Source organism: Hippocampus bargibanti, linkage group LG01 (genome assembly GCF_051943395.1).
Source record: "Hippocampus bargibanti isolate YZ-2025 linkage group LG01, ASM5194339v1, whole genome shotgun sequence".
Classification (NCBI taxonomy): domain Eukaryota; kingdom Metazoa; phylum Chordata; class Actinopteri; order Syngnathiformes; family Syngnathidae; genus Hippocampus; species Hippocampus bargibanti.
In genome coordinates this window covers 25,541,718-25,562,389 of record NC_142734.1, presented here as the reverse complement: position 1 = coordinate 25,562,389, position 20,672 = coordinate 25,541,718, and the positions used below count along the sequence as shown (strand labels likewise).

The 20,672-nt window shown below is 46.3% G+C and overlaps 1 protein-coding gene across 1 annotated transcript; it reads right to left on the bottom strand.

Moving 5' to 3' along the window:
* Positions 1 to 7,496: 7,496 nt before the first annotated feature.
* On the bottom strand, positions 7,497 to 19,247 carry marchf9 (membrane-associated ring finger (C3HC4) 9). The gene is made up of 4 exons (XM_089005156.1): positions 18,101 to 19,247; positions 13,138 to 13,293; positions 10,336 to 10,528; positions 7,497 to 8,412 (listed from the first exon to the last, which is right to left on the bottom strand). Exons 1-4 carry the CDS (start codon positions 18,443 to 18,445, stop codon positions 8,081 to 8,083), a joined length of 1,026 nt encoding a protein of 341 aa, XP_088861282.1. The 5' UTR covers positions 18,446 to 19,247; the 3' UTR covers positions 7,497 to 8,080.
* Between the last annotated feature and the right edge of the window lie 1,425 nt (positions 19,248 to 20,672).

The window sequence follows — 20,672 nt, the reverse complement described above, 5'->3', positions numbered from 1 at the left end:
GGTCCCGTCCCCATGTTCGTGGTGTCACGGCAAGACGTCTTGCCCTGCTCGAGAATCAAAGCAATGGCTTCAGATTAGGATAATATGCTTTCTTGTTACTCATCCAGTTATGAAAATGATTCAAATAGTTCTGAAGAGGAAAGTGTAAATGTTTGCAATCGATTAAAGAAGGTCTTCCGGGTCATTTTGAGGGATCAAGACTGGTGTGTAGCATCACAGAAAATGCAGAAGATGGCGCCAGAGCTCTTTTGGAAATTGGTTGATTTTTCACCTTGGAATTTTTGTCAGCGAATATCTAACAGTTGTCTTGGTGTAACATACAACGATTCATCATTGCGTTATTTATGTGTTTTCGTTCTAATTTCGCCATCAACACGGATCAACACGAAGTTTTCAGACCAAACAAAGTACCGCAAAATGCATTGAGGTGATGCAAGGTATGTCCTTTCTCGCTCAGCGGCGTTCCTTCACTGACATAGGGTGAGGACTCGTCGCCAACTCAAAAACAAGACTTCCGGAATATTCAGCGCGAGTCTTAAAACGTAAAATATATCTATATGCGGTGGAATCTTTGTAAAATACGCACAGTATGAGTAATTTGAAGTGATTTTACAAATTATGGACACAACTTGTCCGGAGACGTCAGTTGTCCTTGAAATTATGCAGAAGTGAGGCAACATACACACGGAAGACAATAGAAAGACCAACAGGCAAAATAGACAAGGTTATCACGCAAAGATGTACAAGAAAGTCAATCATAGGAATTCTACTTTCAGAAGTGTGAAGGAATAGGGTGGTACAAAACCCATTCCCATCACAGACTAGTAGAAATACCATTTACATTTCACAAAACTGCACATAACTAAACCCATTAATGGGAAGCCATAAAGATAATGATGACAATTGGCACACAGCACAAGCAAAAAAAAATCAAAAGGTCATATTAAACCCATATTAATGTTAGCATCCCGACTCTCTGATAGGACATCTCACATATCAGCGGATTTAACTGTCCTACCACATCTTGTGAAATTGACGGGGCCCTGTGTGTCTTGTGGTTGTGTGCAAATGACCTCCTCTAGTTAACTCTCATCTGGTGGTGAGTCAGGAGTCGAGTGTGCTAAGTCAAACTCCGGGTATGTCGAAAGTTCAGTCTGTGTGTGGATGTCATGGCCTACTGACTGACTTCTCTCACTGACAGCCCCCTGGACATGCATCAGCAGAATCATCCATCACCACAGCTACCCCTCACACTATCCAACTGCCTGGTGTCAACCGTTGAGACCTTCAAGTTCCTGGGAATCACAGTCTCCCAGGACATGAAGTGGGAGGTCAACACCAACTCTATCCTGAAAAAGGCCCAACAGAGAATGTACTTCCTGAGGCTGCTAAAGAAGCATGGCCTGCCACAGGACGTGCTGCAACATTTCTACACGGCTGTCATCGAATCCATCCTGTGTTCTTCCATCACCGTTTGGTTCGGGGCCGCCACAAAAATGGACAAAATCCGACTTCAACGGACAGTTAGGACGGCGGAAAAAATCATTGGCACCGCCCTACCCACTCTCGAGGACTTGCACACTGCAAGAATCCAAACTAGGGCGCGGAAAATCCGACTGGACAGTCCGCACCCTGCCCACCACCTTTTCCAGCTACTCCCCTCAGGCAGGCGCTACCGATCCATGCGCACCAAATCCAGCAGACAGCAAACAGCTTCTTCCCCCAAGCCATTAACTCTTTGAACTCTTTCAACAGTAGCCAAAATGGAACTGTATAGTGCCACTTAGCAGTTTTTTTTTTGGACGACGATACTAGTGCAGCGTGTTCTACCGGAAACAAATTCCTTGTGTGTTCTACATACTTGGCAATAAAGATGATTCTGATTCTGATTGGACAGCTCTGGGGCCATTGTGCTTTTTTGCGCCTGTAATGGGCAGCATCTTCACAGCCCCGCTTTGTTCAGCGAAAAGGTCAGTGCTGTTGGACAGTCTGCGGTTGGATGGATGCATGGCTTGAGGAGCCCGCGATAAGAAGAAAGCAGCGTCAGCGCAGAGCGCCCATGCGTATGTGGAACTGTCGCGGCTTGGAATTGAAGCGGATTTATGTGGGACAGGAGATGTGAGACAATGTCTTTTCGTCAATGGATGCTACAGCTTCGTGTTTGCTTTCAACATTTAGCTTGTAGTAGACGTACTAATTCCACCATGACGTCCCTGATCCCAAAGCATCCCTGACATGGATGCTTTGATCCTCTCCTCTTTCAACTAAAACTGCTTCATGTCACTGCTTCAATTCGAGCCGTCAATGACAGCAATGTAGCACCCAGAAAATGCAGAAGATTGCGCCCAAGCTTCGTTGGAAATGGGCTGATTTGTCAGCTGGGAATTTATGTCAGCGAATATCAAATAGTTGTCTTGGTGCAACACACATCGATTCACCATCGCGTTATTTATGTGTTTTCTTTCTAATTTCACCATCAACACGGATCAACACGAAGTTTTCAGACCAAACAAAGTACCCAAAATGTGTCGCTTTCTCGGTCAGGGGCGGTCCAAACGTGACGTCACGTGGGGATCGTCATCAACTCGAAAACAAGACTTCATGAATATTCAGCGCAAGTCTTAAAACGTAAACTATAGCTATATGCTGTGGAATCTTTGTAAAATACGCTCAGTCGAAGTCATTTGAAGTGATTTTATAAATTATGGACATAACTTGTTCAGAGTATTTCCGGCCCAAACACTCCCTCCAAATGCTCCTGGCCCGGCCCCTCTGTCAAATTTTAGAACCCAATGCGGCCCGCGAGTCAAAAAGTTTGCCCACCCCTGGGCTAGTAGCACCTTGTCACCAACAGCCAGTGGCAACCCCTTGACTTTGCGGTTGTAGAGCTGGCCGTGAGGGTCTGCTCCTTGGATGCATGCTGTTGAGCAATTTGCGTGGCTTCAGAGAGGTCTCTCTTCAAGGTGCTCACAAACTCATTGTGACTGACAACATTGGTGTTCTCCAAGACATGATGGAACATAATGTCGATGGTCAAGCGAGGGACACGTCTTTGCTTTGGACGTGTCCCTCGCTTGCAAAATGCAAAATGGTCAAAACGTCTGTGTAAGCTCTCAGTCGTACAGGAGTGGTCCATCGATGAAAAGGTTTCTTCAGCCGTCATCTGTACTTCTTTGAAGGTGTCGGACGTTTCGCTTCTTATCCAAGAAGCTTTGTCAGCAAACTAAAGTCTTACTGGTAGTTTAGGCCCTATATAATACAGTAAAGTCTCGTTATATCGATATTCTCGGGAGTCGGAAAAAATATCAATATAACCGGACTATCGATATATCCGACCCTGCGGCATGTAAATTTTCTCCTGGCGTTCATCGAAATAGTATCGTAATAAGCAGTACTATCGATATAACCGATATCGATATAACGAGACTTTACTGTATATATATATATATATCCCTACTGTCCAGACATAGCGGTGCCGGACTCTGCTATGATAGGTCCCTGCTCTCAGGTTGGGTGGAGCAGAGGGCGACTCCCTGCAGCTGCTTCACTGATAGTTCCTGTCGTTCTGACTAACGACGGGCCTGATTGCCCCACTTTGTCCGGTATCACCTCATCAGTATTACTAATCCTATGTTGCCTAAGCAGTCTGTTGTACGAATGATCCAAATTGAACCTCACCCCACCAAACCGGTTTAATGAAGGATTTAGTTGTTTTATGAAAATCGCTTCTTTTACTCCCCTTTCAAACCATCTATGTTCTTTCGCTAAGATTTTAACCTCATTGTCGTCAAATGAGTGGTTGCTAGCCTTTAGGTAAATGTGTACAGTGAAACCTCAACTTACGAACACCTTATCTTACGAACTTTTCATCTTACGAATGTCACATTTATGAAAATTAAACCTTAAAATATGCACTATTTTCATAATACACACCCATCACGGCTGGTGGAGTAATCTTCGGCGGAAGAACACCAAAGCACACGACCTTCGGATCTGGCGGAGTGATCTTCGGCGGAAGCACACAACCGAACAGCGCTCCAGCCGGGCCACCTTTCCACAAACCCTCTCATTGAATGCACACGTCGATCGCCTCCTTGGAGCTTTTTGCTGATAATGTTACGATTATGGCACCGAAAAAAAACCCCACCACAGGCTCGTGTTCAGCCCAAGAAGAAACAAAATAAAATGACCGTCGCTGAGAAGAAGGAGGTAATTGAAAAACACGAAGGAGGTGTGCGTTTGTGGGATTTAGTGGCCGAGCAGGGCTATGCTAAGTCAACCATTGCTACCATTCTCCGGAAGAGAGAAGCCATCAAAGGTGCTGTTGCGAAAGGTGTTTCCATGCTCTCAAAGCGACGGTCTCAGGCAATCGAAGAAGTTGAAAAACTTCTGTTAATTTGGATTAACAAAAAACAGCTATCCAGCGACAGCATGAGGAAAGCTATTTTCTGTGCGAAAGCACTGCTAATTCACACCGATATCGCCACGCGGCAACCTGGAAGTTCGGCACTGATTGAGGATTTTAAAGCCAGCAACGGATGGTTCGAGAACTTTAAGCGCCGTACTGGGATTCACTGCGTCACTCGTCATGGTGAAGCAGCCAGTTCTGACCAGCTGCTCATTAAACCGGTTTGGTGGGGTGAGGTTCAATTTGGATCGTTCATACAATAGCCTGCTTAGGCAACATAGGATTAGTAATACTGATGAGGTGATACTGGTCGAAGTGGGGCAATCAGGCCAGTCGTTAGTCAGAACGACAGGAACTATCAGTGGAGCAGCTGCAGGGAGTAGTCCTCTGCTCCACCCAACCTGAGAGCAGGGACCTATCATAGCAGAGGCTGGCACCGCTATGTCTGGACAGTAGTGATATATATATATATATATAGGGCCTAAACTACCAGTAAGACTTCAGTTTGCTGACGAAGTTTCTTGGATAAGAAGCGAAACGTCCGACACCTTCAAAGAAGTACAGATGACGGCTGAAGAAATCTTTTCATCAATTAAAATGGTAAAAAAACAAATTATATATATATATATATACAGTAAAGTCTCGTTATATCGATATTCAAGGGAGTCCGAAAAATATCGATATAACCGGGACTATCGATATATCCGATATCGATATAACGAGACTTTACTGTATATATATATATATATAATTATTATTATTCTAATATTGATATTATAATAATCTAATGAACTAGATTATATATATTCTAAAAATAGATATTAAGTAATGCGTTTCTATTTTATTTTATTTTGTGCGCTGCATCGATATTCTTGTGCGCTGAGTTATGTGCAAGCAGTGCGCGATTGCGCACGCGCGGAGCTTAGAGGGAACATTGCTCAAGGGAGCCACGAAGGGGCGACAGACACACTAACTGACTGCGGCCGCTTCTTGTCACTCTTGTCCGATTTGAATGGCGCGCGGCAACCAAGCATTCCGGCACACGACCGCCATCGAGCGGACTGGAGTATTAGCAGTTTGCTCAGTGGTTTTCAACCTTTTGTGTGCGTGGAGATACATACATGTTAATTCTCACATTTGGTCGCGAGACCCCCGATTTTAACCACAATACTCTCTTCATAAAGCAACTATTGACAAAATGCAGACAGTTTATATATATATATATATATATATATATATATATATATGTGTGCAGAGGTCGCTGGTTCGCGTCCCGGTCCGGCCTCCCTGTGTGGAGCTTGCATGTTCTCCCCGGACTCGCGTGGGTTTTCTCTGGGTCCTCCGGTTTCCTCCCACACTCCAAAAACATGCATGGCAGGCAGATTGACCACTCCAAATTGTCCCTAGGTGTGAGTGTGAGAGTGACTGTTGTATGTCTTTCTGTGCCCTGCGATTGGCTGGCAACCAATTCAAATATATATTAAATATATATATATATATATATTTAATATCTTCTTGCCAGCCATATTTGACCCTCACATTTGACACTGCCATGAAATCATTGCATGAATAAAAAGCTGAGGATTCCCCACGGCATTCAGACAAGCTGTCCCACCTTTGCTCTTTAGCACGTGTGGTTTTCTCCGGTAGCCGCCGCTGCTGCCAATGGCCGTTCAGAGTGACGGGCCTTGGCAAACAGGCATCAGAATCATGCTAGTTCAGTGGTTATTAACCTTGTTGGAGGTCCCGAACCCCACCAGTTTCATATGCACATTCACCGAACCCCTCTTGAGTGAAAAATAAAAGATGATTTTTTTTTCAAATTCAAGACATACATGTTTTTTTTACTGCGACACAAAATGGGCCGTACATGAACATCACCTTGTTCAAAGAACGAAAACCAACACAACTCACAACAAATTACATACCTGCGAATCAGTGTGACTTCTGCTGTTGCCTTTGAGAGACCAGTTCAGATATGCGTGGCTTCACCTTGGCAAGTGCCACTCTCATGTCATTTTCACAGCAAAGTCTGTTCCTTTTCTTTGATTTTACGTCCAGCATTCTCGAAAAAGATTGCTCACAGAGATATGTTGTAACAAATTTTCTTTCTTGGCAATAACTGGATAGTTTTTAATTTTGTTGACACCAAAATGTTGAGAGTGTTGTTGTTTTGAAGAGTTGCTGTTGAACCTGGCTCTGCTGAATTTCAATGATTTTGTCGAGGAATTCATGATTGACATCTGTTGTCTTCACAGCAAATGTGAACGGTTGTCTCACCCATGACTGTGGTAGGAAAATATCCGGCGAAAGACTTTGCAAGCTCATCCAGGTGCGTGGCAATTGTTTGCTTCAGTTTCGTCAATACAGAAATATGTCCGATTCCAGACACATCTTCGATCTTACTTACACAGTCATCCAGAAGCGGGAAGTTTGCGAAGTTATTGTTGTTTGTTGTTTCCATAACGGTCGCTTTTTTGAAATGCCTTCAGGTACTCTTCCGCGTCCATGATATTGACTCCACCACCCTGCATCTGCTGAGTGAGATGATTGAGAGCTGCAACTATATCAGCCATGTACGCTAAAATGAGAATGAACTCAGGATTTTTGAAGCAATCTTTAATGGATAAAATATAAAAACGACATACACACGTTGATTGCTGCTAGCTACTGGCGAGCCTGTTCATTAGTTGTGAATGGAGGAAGCAGCAGCAGTCTAGCTGGCCTCTCTTCTCTCTCTGTATTCATTTTTCCGATTAGGTATGCTTCTAACGTTATACTGCCCCCACGATTTCCTGTGGTATTTCTCCATTTTGTCCGGAGCTCTACTGATTGCTAAACTGACATAACGGACGAAACGACCTCTGGGGCCGGACGAAATGTTCCGTTTCCTTAATTAACAGAAGTGTGTCGGCGGAGGCTCTGCCGAACCCCTGAGATCATCTCACCAAACCCCAAGGGTTCGATCGAACCCAGGTCAAGAACCACTGTGCTAGTCACATCAGAGACAGAGAGATGATTTGATCGACTTTTTTAATCCTTCTCAAGAGGGGAAAGATGAGATGGGTGGCTTTCAGGTGTGTTCGGGTGACAAAAACGAAAGGAGATGCTTTCAAAGTGTTTATTTGGCCAAGCACCATTCGAAAACAGAGCAAATCTGTGTTTGTGTTATGTGATCAATAAAATGATGTCATGCAAAAGTTCCCGTGTAATGTACTACATACGCATTTATTGCAGAGAGATGACGTCGCATCCATTTCCATGATTCTCTTGCTGTTTTATTTTCCTTCAGTCAGCGGTGCGGGTCGGCGACGGGAAGGAAGCTTGTTCCCACGAAGAACTCCACCGAGCCGAGTCACACAGTGCTTTCTTTCGGCGTACAAAATCAACGTTGGAGTAGAAAAGAGAAGCGGAAGAGGAGATGCCAATCAAAGGCCAAAGAGAAATGCCTCAAAGTGGCAAAAACGCGTCGGCAGGCCGTTTTTACTCCCAGTTCCACCCCAAAAAGCGCCCCCTTTGGCTTCCTCGCGGTCCATTCAACATACTCGGTCCCCCCGCGGCGACTGTGTTCCGGGGAAGGTGCGCCAAACAAGAGGACCCCCGGCGAGTGGCGTGATGGGGGCACTTTGCAAGTGTCGCCACAGAGGGCGCGGAGGAGGGTTCATTGGGCCCTCATACGGTGGTTACCCTCATCACCACCTCCCGGTTGGCAGCGGCGCCGAGCCGGGTGTCGTTGGGCCGCAGCTGGCTGAGGAGGTGCAGGATGGTGTACCCACAGCGGTGGTTCAGAATAGTCCTCAGCCTCCGGCGCCGGTGGCCGGCACTGCCGCCCGCCAGGCCGCGAGGGGCAGCACGGGCGCCCCGCGTCCCTGCCTTGCCGCCCAGGCTGAGCGGGTCGCCGGGGTCCTTGGATTTCTCGTAGTTGAGGACTTTCCACTGCTGGTTGACGGCCTGCCATCGCTTGAGGATGCGATAAACCGACGAGCCCTCGTGGATGATGAGGCCTGCCGGAGCCACCAGGAGCCCTTCACATTCACTTTCCCCATTGTGGGACTATTAAAGGCATTCCTATCTGATCTGATCTTATCTGATAATAATAATAATAATACATTTAATTTCAAGCGCCTTTCAGAACACTCAAGGACACTTTACAATAAAAAAAAGAATGTAATGTAATCCTATCTGATCCACTCTAATCTTATCCAATATTTTCATATCTTATTTTATCTTATCCTATCCTATCTTATGTCTTATCTTATCATCACAGTCGCTTTTGAAACGGACCTTCTGCGCTCCAGCAACTTGCATTGGCCGCAGCGCTGCCTTGAGATGTGAGCGGCGTTGCTCAAAAAGTCCTGCTGGCCTCCCAATGGGGCGGCCCGCGAGCGCAAGGATGCCGAAAGGCGGCGGGGCGCTCGCCTGTGACGGCTTTGGCCCCGCGGTACCGCAGGGCCGGGCCTGTTGATCAGAATTTCATCTCCCACCCCGTGCACCATCTGCTCCTCTCATTTGACTTCCGTAGCGTGTGACCTCAGCCAGCGCCAGAATGAGACCAAGGAAAAATTGATCAGGACGGCCGGATTTGCATTTAGATACCCGCCAGCCTTTCGGTGCGGAAAGCGACTCAGGTGACAGCGCTTAGCTTGGACTTTGAACGGACATGCTTGCTTGATCGTTTTACGCATGATTGAAATTGTCCGCTTAGGGTTTGTCATTTATTTTGTCCCCCCCCCCCCTCCCCAAGAAAAAAAGCAATTTAATGGTCATCAATTGTACACCAGGTTTATATGACTCCCAGGCTAGACCCAAGAGGCTAAAGTGCTGCATAGTACAGTGATACCTCGGTTTACGAACCCCTTGGCTTAAGAACTTTTCGGTTTCCGAACGTTAAATGTATGAAAATTTTACCTTGGCATACGAACTATTTTTTGGGATACACACGGAGCTGCCACAATGGGTGATGTGTCGTTTGTGAACGAGCCTGTTCTCCTAACAAGAAAATGGCAGCCGACTCGTTTTGTCCTCTATTCCCCGCCCCCAGTCTTCGGTTAAAGCAACGTGATTGGTCAAGAACGCAGCAGTGAGGGGAGGTGGTTTAAACATTAAAGGGACAGGCAGACGACAGAGGGTGAGAAAATGGGTTTCAACTTTGAGGCACAAGCCACCTATACACTTGATGCAAAAAACTATCAACCCAGCTAAACAGAACACAATTGATGATGAGAAACTAGGTAAAATTATCGCAGAGAAACCGAGAAAGCACCTACAAGGGATCATTCCTCAAGATGGTGAAAGAAGAAGGCTACATTCTTCATCAAGTGTTTAATGCTGATGAAACCGGCCACTCCATTCCAACTAGCTATCAACGACTATCAAGTCAATAAAACCACTTTATTATACAGTACAGTTTATTTCTTTAATTATAATACCATAGCACATTTATTATACATAACATAAGGTATATTTTGTGTAGTTTTAAGGCTTAGAAAATTAGAAAGTAGAAAATTATGTTTTATGGGGACCTGGGAACGGATTATTCTCATTTTAATGATTTTCTATGGGAAATTATTTTTTGGGATACACACGTTTCGCCTTACACACTCTGGGAACCAATTAAGTTCGTAAGCCAAGGTATCAGTGTACTATTTTTCTCATTTATTTTTTTTGTTTTTGGAGAGGGCGCAGGTGGGGGGCTGGAAGATAGTCATGGTCGCCATTTGTTTCAATGGAGAAAAAACATCTGAGAGAGGATAGTTTTGAGCCACAGTTGCGGAAGAGAGTCAACTGATATCTGAAGGCAGCGCTGCGCTTGGCTGCCGCCATCCGAGGGCGACTTTGTACTGCGGCCAATTGGGGGGGGGGGGGGGGGGGGGGGGGGGGCATGGATACTTTGTGCGCGCGTTTGCGGTTGCGTCGGCGCACTTTACCTATGCAGACAATGTCCATGAATCCGTACATGCCGTAGCAGATTTGGAAGAGCAGGTCCTGCCGTTGCCACTTGGCCGAAGGGCTAAAGGAGGACCAGATGAGCCAAGAGATGCTGGCGATGAGGAACAGGGAGCCCAGGACGATGGCAGCGATCTGCACCTTCTCGATCACCGTCAGAGAAATAGCCTGCCACTGCGACGCAGCAAGGACAAGGACATGCACAGTTAGTGTCCGCAGACTTTCCACCTCGGACGATGCCCAAAAGCCTCGGTGTCACGCGTCCACGCCAAAAACGCTCGCCCTAACAAATACTCTGTATTTTTTTTCTGTCAGGATGGTTGAACCGTCCCGAACGAGATGAGGCTCTGCCCTCAATCCAATCTTGGTCTGAAGGTGTCATTGGGCGGTCGCCTTTCGTAGCGCAAGTGCTATTCCTCACGCACTTTGACAATCAACCAAGTCGTGCCACCTTGCATGCTGCTTGAATTTTTAGGACTTTCACGCAACCCTAAAGGGAGTCCAAAATGCCATAGACCGATATTGTCAATGACTACAATATTTGATGCCTTGAAAAACCAACAGTACAGTACAACAACAGTACAGTAGCGCTGGGGCCGAATTTTCATCAACACTTTGACTTGGGTTTTATTCTAAAAAAGTACATTTAAAGGACAACTGACACCATTTCTTTTGTTTCTGATTTGTCTGCTGGGAATTTGTGTCAACTAGTATCAAATAGTCGTCTTGGTGCAACACCCAACGATTCTCCATTGCATTATTTACGAAGTTTTCAGACCAAACAAAGTGCCCAAAATGCATTGTGTGTTGCTTTCTCGGTCAGGGGCGTTCCTGACGTGATGTCACGTCAGGCATCGTCACCAACTCAAAAACAAGATTTCCTGAATATTCAGCGCGAGTCTTAAAACATAAAATATAGCTATATGCCGTGGAATCTTTGTAAAATACGCTCAGTAGAAGTCATTTGAAGTGATTTTACAATTTATGGACACAACTTTTCCGGAGGCGTCGGTTGTCCTTTAAGATCGCTAGAAAGTCAACATTTGGCATAGCTTGAAAAGTAACAGGCCAGGGCACAAAAAAACATGCTTGAATAAAAACTCAATAAAAATGTATTGCACATAAAAAATGACATCTGATGAACTGTTTTATGCATTGGATTCGACCAGAGTTGCTATCACTTTGCCAATCACAGAGTTACAGCATTCTTTTCACAGAAAAAACAAAATGCTGTCGGAAATGACCCATGGAGCCAATGTTATTTCACTCAGGGCATGGGTGGGTGATTCTAGCTTTTCATTTTGTACTTGACATGTCTTCGTTAAGATCACAAGTGAGTTTCGGTCTTCCGACTCATGGGCCAAACGCAGGCCGGTCGGGCAAAGGCAACGACACATTTAGACCACGTCAAGTTTTCAACGAAGCTAACACGCAAGTCATATTTGTCCACCGCGAAGACAGCTTGCAGCTCGATTAACTGACACGGGCAATCATATCAAAATTTGCTCCCAAATTTCCCATCCATGCGATGTTCCGTCGACAGACAAATGTTGCGTTTCCTTCTGACTTGCACGCGTTTCCATGGCAACAGTGAGCTCCACCAATCAGAAAGGATGAGCGCTGCACACGTGTGCAACGAACCTTGGCCTTTTTCATACAAACATGCTCATTCCCAAACCCCCTCCCACCAAAGGCAGCGCAACATTTCGTGCAAACGTGTGGAATCAAACAAAGATGGATGGATTGATGATATGAGAGAGAAAGGTAGAGAGGGGTAGACAGAGAGGGGTATAGAGAAAGATACAAAAAGAGAGAGGGGAGACAGAGAGATCGAAAGAAAGAGGGGGAGAGAGAGATTGAGAGAGAGGGAGATTGATTGAGACAGAGTTAGCGGGGAGAGGGAGAGATTGACAAAGACAGAGGGGGGGGAGAGATTGGTAGAGAGAGAAAGAGGGAGAGAGAGAGAGAGGGGGGGAATCGAGATTGATAGAGACAGAGAGTTAGTGGGGAGAAAGAGAGATTGACAGAGAGAGAGAAGGTGAGCGAGGTGAAAGAGAGAATGAGAGAGACACAAAGAGAGATCGAAATAGAGAGGGGGAGAGAGAGATTGAGAGAGAGAGAGGAAGGGAGAGAGAGATTGAGAGAGCGAGAGAAAGGGAGATTGATTGAGACAGAGTTAGCGGGGAGAGGGAGAGATTGGCAAAGAGAGGGGGGAGAGAGATTGGTAGAGAGAGAGTGAGATTGAGAGAGAGAAAAGAAAGAGAGTGAGACAGACAGACAGCGAGAGAGAGAGAGAGAAATTGAGAAAGTGGGTGTGAGAGAGAGACAAGGAGGGAGAGGAAGAGAGAAAGAGAGGAAGAAAGAGAGAGACAGAGAGACGGAAGGGAGAGGGCGATTGCGAGAGAGAGATTGAGAGAGAGACAGAGAGAGAGAATAAGAGTGAGACAGACAGACAGAAAGTGAGAGAGGGAAATAGAGAAAGGGGGAGAGAGCGGGAGAGAGACAATGAAAATAACAGGATGGATCCCTTGCGATATTGACTTTGAGCAATGAGCCTATTTGCGCAATGATCATTGACAGCTGGGATCCCTCCCTATACCAATAAGGTTCTAGCAGACATGTGACCTCAGAACCGCCATACCAACTCAGCCAGGCAAAACGATGCACTGGAGTAAGTAAGGCAGGTTTGTTCAAAAGTGATGGGTTGGAAGAGCAACTGTGTGACTGTTGCAACTGATCACGTTCATCGGCGGCAGCCAAAAATGAGAAAGGCGAGACCATACCTGCAGGGGGTTCTTGGTGCTGATGGCCAGGACGTGGTACTTGAAGTAGCATAGTTCGCAGCTCCAGGAGCCCCTTTCGCTGATCCAGCGGATGAGGCAGGGCTGGTGGGTACAACGCACCGAGCCGTCGCAGCGGCACGGACTCAGGAGCTCCCCCTGCGGGAAGGACCGCAGAGAGTAAGGAAAGGATCGCCGTTGTCCGCCGATTGCTCAAGCAGGCAACGCTGTTCCGAGTGGAAAGTTTCCACGTGTCCGTCTGTCAAAGACGCTACGGCCCCCTCACGACAATCTTCCAAAAACCGCCACCATTTCCCGTTTGGGGTTGCGCCACCGTCACTTTGAGAATAAAAGAGGACACGTGTGCGGCGGGAGCGACGTCGGCCCGCGAATCCGCCAGTGGACTTTCGATGTCGGGTTGCGGTGGTCCCAAAGGTCAAGTTGGAGTCTTCCTGCCCAGAGCACAGACCACTCAAAGAAGGGAACTTTTGGGTCGCGTTGGCCACACGACCAGAGTGTGATCGTCGCCATGACAACAGACTTGACTCATACTCGCATTACTTTCATCTCGGCAACATCCGTGTGTCACCGGGATGGCTTCTCGAACATTCTTTTTCTTTGTGTCAAATGTTGGGGAAGTCACAGTGACGGCCATTTTTTTTTCAGCGTCAAGATACATTAGCAAACATTCCAAGACAGCAGGGGACATTTTATTGGCGAATGTGAAGCTTTGTCCGAATGAAATTTCAGTTGGATCTGTATCTACCCCGGTCAAGGATGACGCTTCGTACTGATGTCACGTTTATTGTGGAACACAGTGAAAATTAAAGGACATTAAAACGACAACATTACAATAAGTTCGACAAGACATACAGTAAATAAGCAAAGTACTAACGTACCGTGTGCACCTTATTAACCGAAAGTAGATAAACTTTGACGTAGACTTTAGACTGTCGTTCTCTCTCTCTAGCAGTTACTCTCGGTCTCGCTCTTGCGATTACTCTCGTACACCGAAACACATGACACGGGAGCGGAAGTGATAAAACATTATAAATAAAGTATTGAAGACGATTTTAAGAAAAACACACATATAAAGGTTTGCATAGAAACGCTAAACACTTTTACAGAACAACAAGACCAAATAAATTATATTTTTGTTGTCATGGGAATCAATGACAATATACCTGTCAGTTACAGGATCATTTCCCCTTCCTCCTTAAATGGGGATCTTAGAAGAGGCGAGACCATTTTGGTCGACGATCCCAAACGTGACCTCTTTAATTATGAAACGACAAGAAAATGGCAAACGTGCCCCCTGCCTACATATCTTAAAGGACAACCGACACAATTTTTTTGTTTCCTAACTGACATCAGAAAAGTTTTATAGCATCTAAAATACCCAAACACGCAGGTTGATATTTTTAGTGAAATGCAAAACACCAATAAAAATGAGTTAAAGTGTCCCAAAACTACTTCAAAATGACCCTAGAAATGGCGAGTTTCAGAAGGCCCCACCCCCTTGTTTCGTGACATCACGCCAGGAAGTCTTGCCTTGCTCTCGAATCAAAACAATGGCTTCAGATTCGGAGAAGATGCTTTCTTGTTACTCATCCAATTATGAATACGATTCAAATAGTTCTGCAGAGGAAAGCATAAATGTTTGCAATCAATTAAAGAAGTCCTTCCGTATCAATTCGAGCCGTCAGGACTCCAATGTAGCGTCCCAGAAAATGCACAAGATGGCGCCCAAGCTCCGTTGGAAATGGGCTGATTTGTCTGCTGGGAATTTGTGTCAACTAGTATCAAATAGTAGTCTTGGTGCAACACACGATTCACCATCGCGTTATTTATGTGTTTTCCCTCTAATTTCGCCATTAACATGGATCAACACGAAGTTTTCAGACAAAACAAAGTACCCAAAATGCATTGTCTGTAGCTTTCGCAGTCAGAGGCGTTCCTGACGTGACGTCATGTCAGGAATCGTCACCAACTCAAAAACAAGACTTCCTGAATATTCAGTGCAAGTCTTAAAATGTAAAATACAGCTATATGCGGTGGAATCTTTGTAAAATATGCTCAGTAGAAGTCATTTGAAGTGATTTTACAAATTATGAACACAACTTGACCGGAGGCGTCGCTTGTCCTTTAATGGAAGCACAACTTCATATATTGCTAACCGGTGGGTTGTCGCCCCATAACAAGCACTCGAGGGGGCGACGATCCACAGGACCCAATTTGGCCACTTTGGTTGAGTCACCCGTGCCTCCGTCTACCCATCCTGAGAAAGGCCGCTTGGGTGCGCCAGGCTGAAGCCGAGTCAACGCAGGCGGCTGGAGGGCCCTGATCCGCTGTGAGTCGCCTTGCTGTACATAGGCCAGACCTTGGGAATGGCGACACCGGCGCGTGCAATGAGGCAGACGGGGGGAGTGACCGAAATGAAAGATCCATCTGTATCGCCCCTCGGCCGCTGGGACCAAAGATGGCTGCCTCAACTTAAATGTGTGTTTCAGCTGGCAATGTTGGAAAAACCAATCAGCAGAAAACTACCAAGAGGTTTGGAGGACGGCAGTCGCCAGTACCGTCGTGGTGACTCATTCACACCACATTCCTTTGGCACCGGATTGGCCAAGCTTCTTTGTTGCTCGGCTGACTGGATGTCAACGCCGCTCTTCCGCCACCCGAAAGAGCTTTGAAACTACAACAAATCACCAGACCCCCCAAATCCCTCCCGATTCGGTGTCGTCACTAACACAACAACTGCGCCGGATAAGCGGACAAATGATGGCGACCTGCTGGCCAGTTTCGTACCGCCCCCTTGTTCGTTCACGCCAAGACGTCTTGCCTTGCTCGAGAATCAAAAAAGCTTCATTAAATGCTTTTTGCAATCGATTAAAGGAGTCCTGCCATATCAATTCCAGCCGTCAATGACAGCAATGTAGCACCCAGAAAATACAGAAGATGGCGCCCAAGCTCCGTTGCAAATGAGCTGATTTGTCTGCTGGGAATTTGTGTCAGCGAATATAAAATAGTTTTCTTGGTTTAACACACGATTCACCATCGCGTTATTTATGTGTTTTCTTTCTAATTTCGCCATGAACACGGATCAACACGAAGTTTTCAGACCAAACAAAGTACCGCAAAATGCATTGTGTGTCGCTTTCTCGTTCATGGGCGTTCCAAACGTGACATCACGTGGGGATCGGCAACAACTCGAAAACAAGACTCCTGAATATTCAGCGCAAGTCTTAAAACATAAAATATAGCTATATGCGGTGGAATCTTTGTAAAATACGCTCAGTAGAAGTCATTTGAAGTGATTTTACAAATTATGGACACAACTTGTCGGGGGTGTCGCTTGTCCTTTAAAGACAAAGATTCCAACGCACATAGCTATATTTTACGTTTTATGACTAATGCTGAATATTCAGGAAGTCTTGTTTTCGAGTTGATGACGATCCCCAAAGTGACGTCACGGAGGGAACGCCCTTGACCCAGAAAGCAACACACAATGCATTTTGGGTATTTTTTTTCACCTGAAAACACCGTGTTGATCGCGAAATTAGAAGGAAAACTACATAAATAACGCGATGATGAATCATTGTGTGTCGCAGCCAATTGCGGTAATGTGCATAAAGAAGGTGTAAGTCTACAAAAATTCCCAGCAGACAAATAAGCCCATTTCCAACGGAGCTTGTGCGGCATGTTGTGCATTTTCTGGCTGCTACATTGGAGTTCAGATGGCTCCAATTGATACAGAAGGACTTCTTTAATCGATTGCAAACATTTATGCTTTCCTCTTCAGAAGTATTTGAATCATATTCATAACTGGATAAGTAACAAGAAATCATCTTCTCCGAATCTGAACTCTCTGAAGCCATTGGTTTGATTCTGGAGAAAGGCAGTGTGTGACCAATAGTGACGTCACGAAAAAGGGGACGGGACTTTCTGAATCTGCACACTTCCGAGCTCATTTTGTGGCAGTTTTGGGACACTTTAAGTCATTCTTATTGGTGTTTTGCATTTGACAAAAACTAACAGCCTGCGTGTTTCGGGTATTTTAGATGCTATAAAATGTTTTTCTGATGTCTAGTAGGAAATAAAAAATGGTGTCGGTTGTCCTTTAAGACAAAAATAACAAATAAAACAGGCAACCACAATCTTTCACGCGGTCGCTCTGAATGGTGAAGATGACAAACGGCTTTCTAGCAAATGACCCCGAATTGCATGCCAACGGAACGTGCAAACAGCCATGACAGTCTCCAGATCCAGCTTCCAGTCTCTGAGACACACTTGGTCCTCACAAGCAAGAGCTTGGCGACTACGTAGCACTAGAATACCCTCCCTCCACACACACATTTCTGCACACTTGGCAAAAGGGTTCTACAACTGTGCCACGTTGTCTCATTGGTTCCTCACCCGAGATCTCAAGCGATTGATCGGATCCAACCGAGTAAGACGATGACGTGCACGTGGCTTGTCATCCAAAAATGAAGCTCACAACTTAAAAACTGGACGATACTTTAACAATCGGCAACAATTCTACTCTCACCCCGAATTGTCCTATACCACCGGCTTATGAGCTGCACGGACCCAAAAGTGTCTCTCTGGGAAGAAAGGTTCCGTTGGACGGAACCCCATTCCCAAGGTGCGATGGTGAGCTACAATGGTTGTCTTCGCCAAAACTTTGGTCTGAAACGAGAGCGAGATTGGTATGGAAAAGTGCTGAACACATTGCAATTGTTCTCCAGTGGAGTGAGCGTGCATTCTTCTAGCGTGAGGCCAAAAGGCAAACCAGCACAAGGACCTTCAGTTGGCTGTCCGCCCCCCCTGTTCGGCTTTTCAGCTGCCGACTGGCTCCCAAAAACAAAAAGCAAAAGAATTGGCCAGACCAACGACTTTGCTTTGCGCCATCACACGCCGATCCTGTCTTTCGCGTGGCTCGCGAGGAGGCTCGGCGAAGGCGTACCTGCTCGGGGCCTTGGAAGCAGATCCTGCACTGGGGGCTCCGCAGGCTGCTGGCGGTGCTGGCGAGCGAGATGGCGTCCGGGCCCGCTTGCCGCTCCTTGTCGTCTAAGGCCTGCGGGCCACGCGGCCGCGGCTCGCCCCTGCCGTAGTAGTCTTCGTCGTCGTCGCCGCCGCCAGAGCGGCAGTCGACGAAGGGCGGCCAGCCGCAGCCGCCCAGCCCTACGCCTAAGCCGCGAACAGCGTTCGCCGAGCGCCGCTCGCGGTGGCTCGGCGGGCTCGATTCGGATCGCATCAACACCAGCACTTTCAGTTCGTTCAGAAACATGCGGATCCGATACTTGAACATGTTGCTGGGCCGCTGCGCGCGCGCACGCCGATACACAAAGTGCGCTTGAGTGCGTGTTGACGCTTTGAGCTCGGACGACAATTCACGTGCTCGGTGGCGGCCGAAACAGGAGCCAGTGGGGGCATAAGCGTGCCGAAAGCCGGCGTCCGTCCCTCACAAAGCGCTTCCCATATCGTTTGTTTCCCCCTACGGCCCCACAAAATAATAACTAAGTCCGGAAAAACAGTCCCCGATCCAAAACAAGACGTCCAGCGTCGAAGGCAAAGCCGGGGGATGACCAGGCCACATGCTCGCCAGCCAAAGTAGAATAACGAGCGATGCCGACAGGGGCTGAGCGGAGCCAGGAGCATGACACGCCATCCGGGCGCTCACATCTGCGAGCCCGTGCCGCGGTCGTCATCCGACGGAAAGAGCCGAGCGGGCCCAAGCAGGGTTTACAAGCTGCATGGCCCCCCCCCCCCTCCCGGACAACAAAGGAGTCCTTTTCCTTCTCAGTCCATCTTCTTTGAAAAAGGCGACCGCTGCCTGCCGTCTCAGCAGGAAGAAGGCACCCTTATCAAGCTTTGCTTGGACAAAAAAACGGCGTCCCGAGACAACAACAACAACGCTGCCGCCGCCCGCTCAGAAGCGTCGAAGCTCCTGATCAGGACGTTGCTCGCTCGTCTCCCCTTCCTCCAAATGGTCGCTCGCCCGAGAAGTTACTTCCGGAACATGCGCGCTGGCATCCTGTCCGCGCACACAAGACTCATTTCCTGCTTTTTTTCAATCGAATTTTCTTATCTGTGGAGAGAGCGCGGGAGAAGGAAGCCTTCGGAGGGAGGTCGTCTTGTTGACCAGGCACTGTCCATGGTGCTGATTCCTCCCCCCACCTCACTTGCTTCCCGCCAATTACAAAGCGCAGTCTGCCTCACTACTTTCACTGCCCTTTAATAATAATAATAATAATAATAATAATAATAATAATAATAATAATAATAATAATAATAATAATAATAATAATAATAAGATGGCAACACATTCTGGGGTTGGCTCCAGCACCCCCGCGACCCTAATGAGGAATAAGCGGTAAGGAAAATGGATGGATGGATAATAATAATAATAATAATAATAATAATAATAATAATAATAATAATAATAATAATAATAATAATAATAATAATAATAATAATAATAATAATAAAGTCAAAGTCAGCTTTATTGTCAAATATGCTAATATGCATGACATACAGCACAGATGAAATTACTGTCCTCTCGGACCCAGCATGCAAGGCACTTTAACAAACATAAACATGAAAACGCCAATTTGCCGGGAGAGGGGAGCCGCTGCGTGTTCACGCGCCACCATCTTGGGGAAATTTTTTTGAAAAAATAACAAATATGACAACACAAAGACACAGAGTCATTCATTCTTCAGGACTTGCTGTACCCTCTTTGTGATGACATGAAGCAGTTCTACTTGAAAGAGGAGAGGATCAAAGCATCCATGTCAGCAGTGGATCAGGGACATCATGGTGGAATTTGTACGTCTACTACAAGCTAAATGTTAAAAGCAAACACGAAGCTGTAGCATCCATTGACGAAAAGACATTGTCTCATATCTCCTGTCCCACATAAATCCGCTTTAATTCCAAGCCGCGACAGTTCCACATACGCATCGGCGCTCTGCGCTGACGCTGCTTTCTTCTTATCGCGGGCTCCTCAAGCCATGCATCCATCCAACCGCAGACTGTCCAACAGCACTGACCTAATAATATATACATATAATAATAATCATCATCATCATCATCATCATAATAATACTAACATTATTATTATTATTATTAAACCAAATTTACAAGCGCCTTTCTGAACACCCAATGCCACTTTACAATAAAACAACAATATATAGAACAATAAAACCATGAATAAAATGATAAATAATAAAATATGTGGGTCAAAGCCAGCTCATTTTCGGGTGCCTTCAACTACTTGGAGCCAGGGAACGCACGTTAGCATATTACCTGTTTCATTTCACCTTTTCATGGATCACATTAAATCTGAATGATCTTTTTTTTAAATCTATTTAGGACGGTGTTGCAAGGAATCGACTTCCTCAGTTCAACAACACCCTAGTCTGGTTCGGTCGGGTCGTGGAGGGCGGCCGTCCTGGGTGTTTTTCAAGTCTCTCCGTTGCAACGCACCATGATTCTGATGATGATGATCATCAGCGAGCTCTGCGTGAGCCTGA

Coding starts and splice junctions, on each gene's coding strand:
- marchf9 (XM_089005156.1), bottom strand. CDS start 18,445: ATGTTCAAGTATCGGATCCGCATGTTTCTGAACGAACTGAAAGTGCTG. Junction 10,529..13,137: donor GCACCAAGAACCCCCTGCAG/GTATGGTCTCGC, acceptor GCTGCGTCGCAG/TGGCAGGCTATTTCTCTGAC. Junction 8,413..10,335: donor CATGGACATTGTCTGCATAG/GTAAAGTGCGCC, acceptor TGGCTCCGGCAG/GCCTCATCATCCACGAGGGC.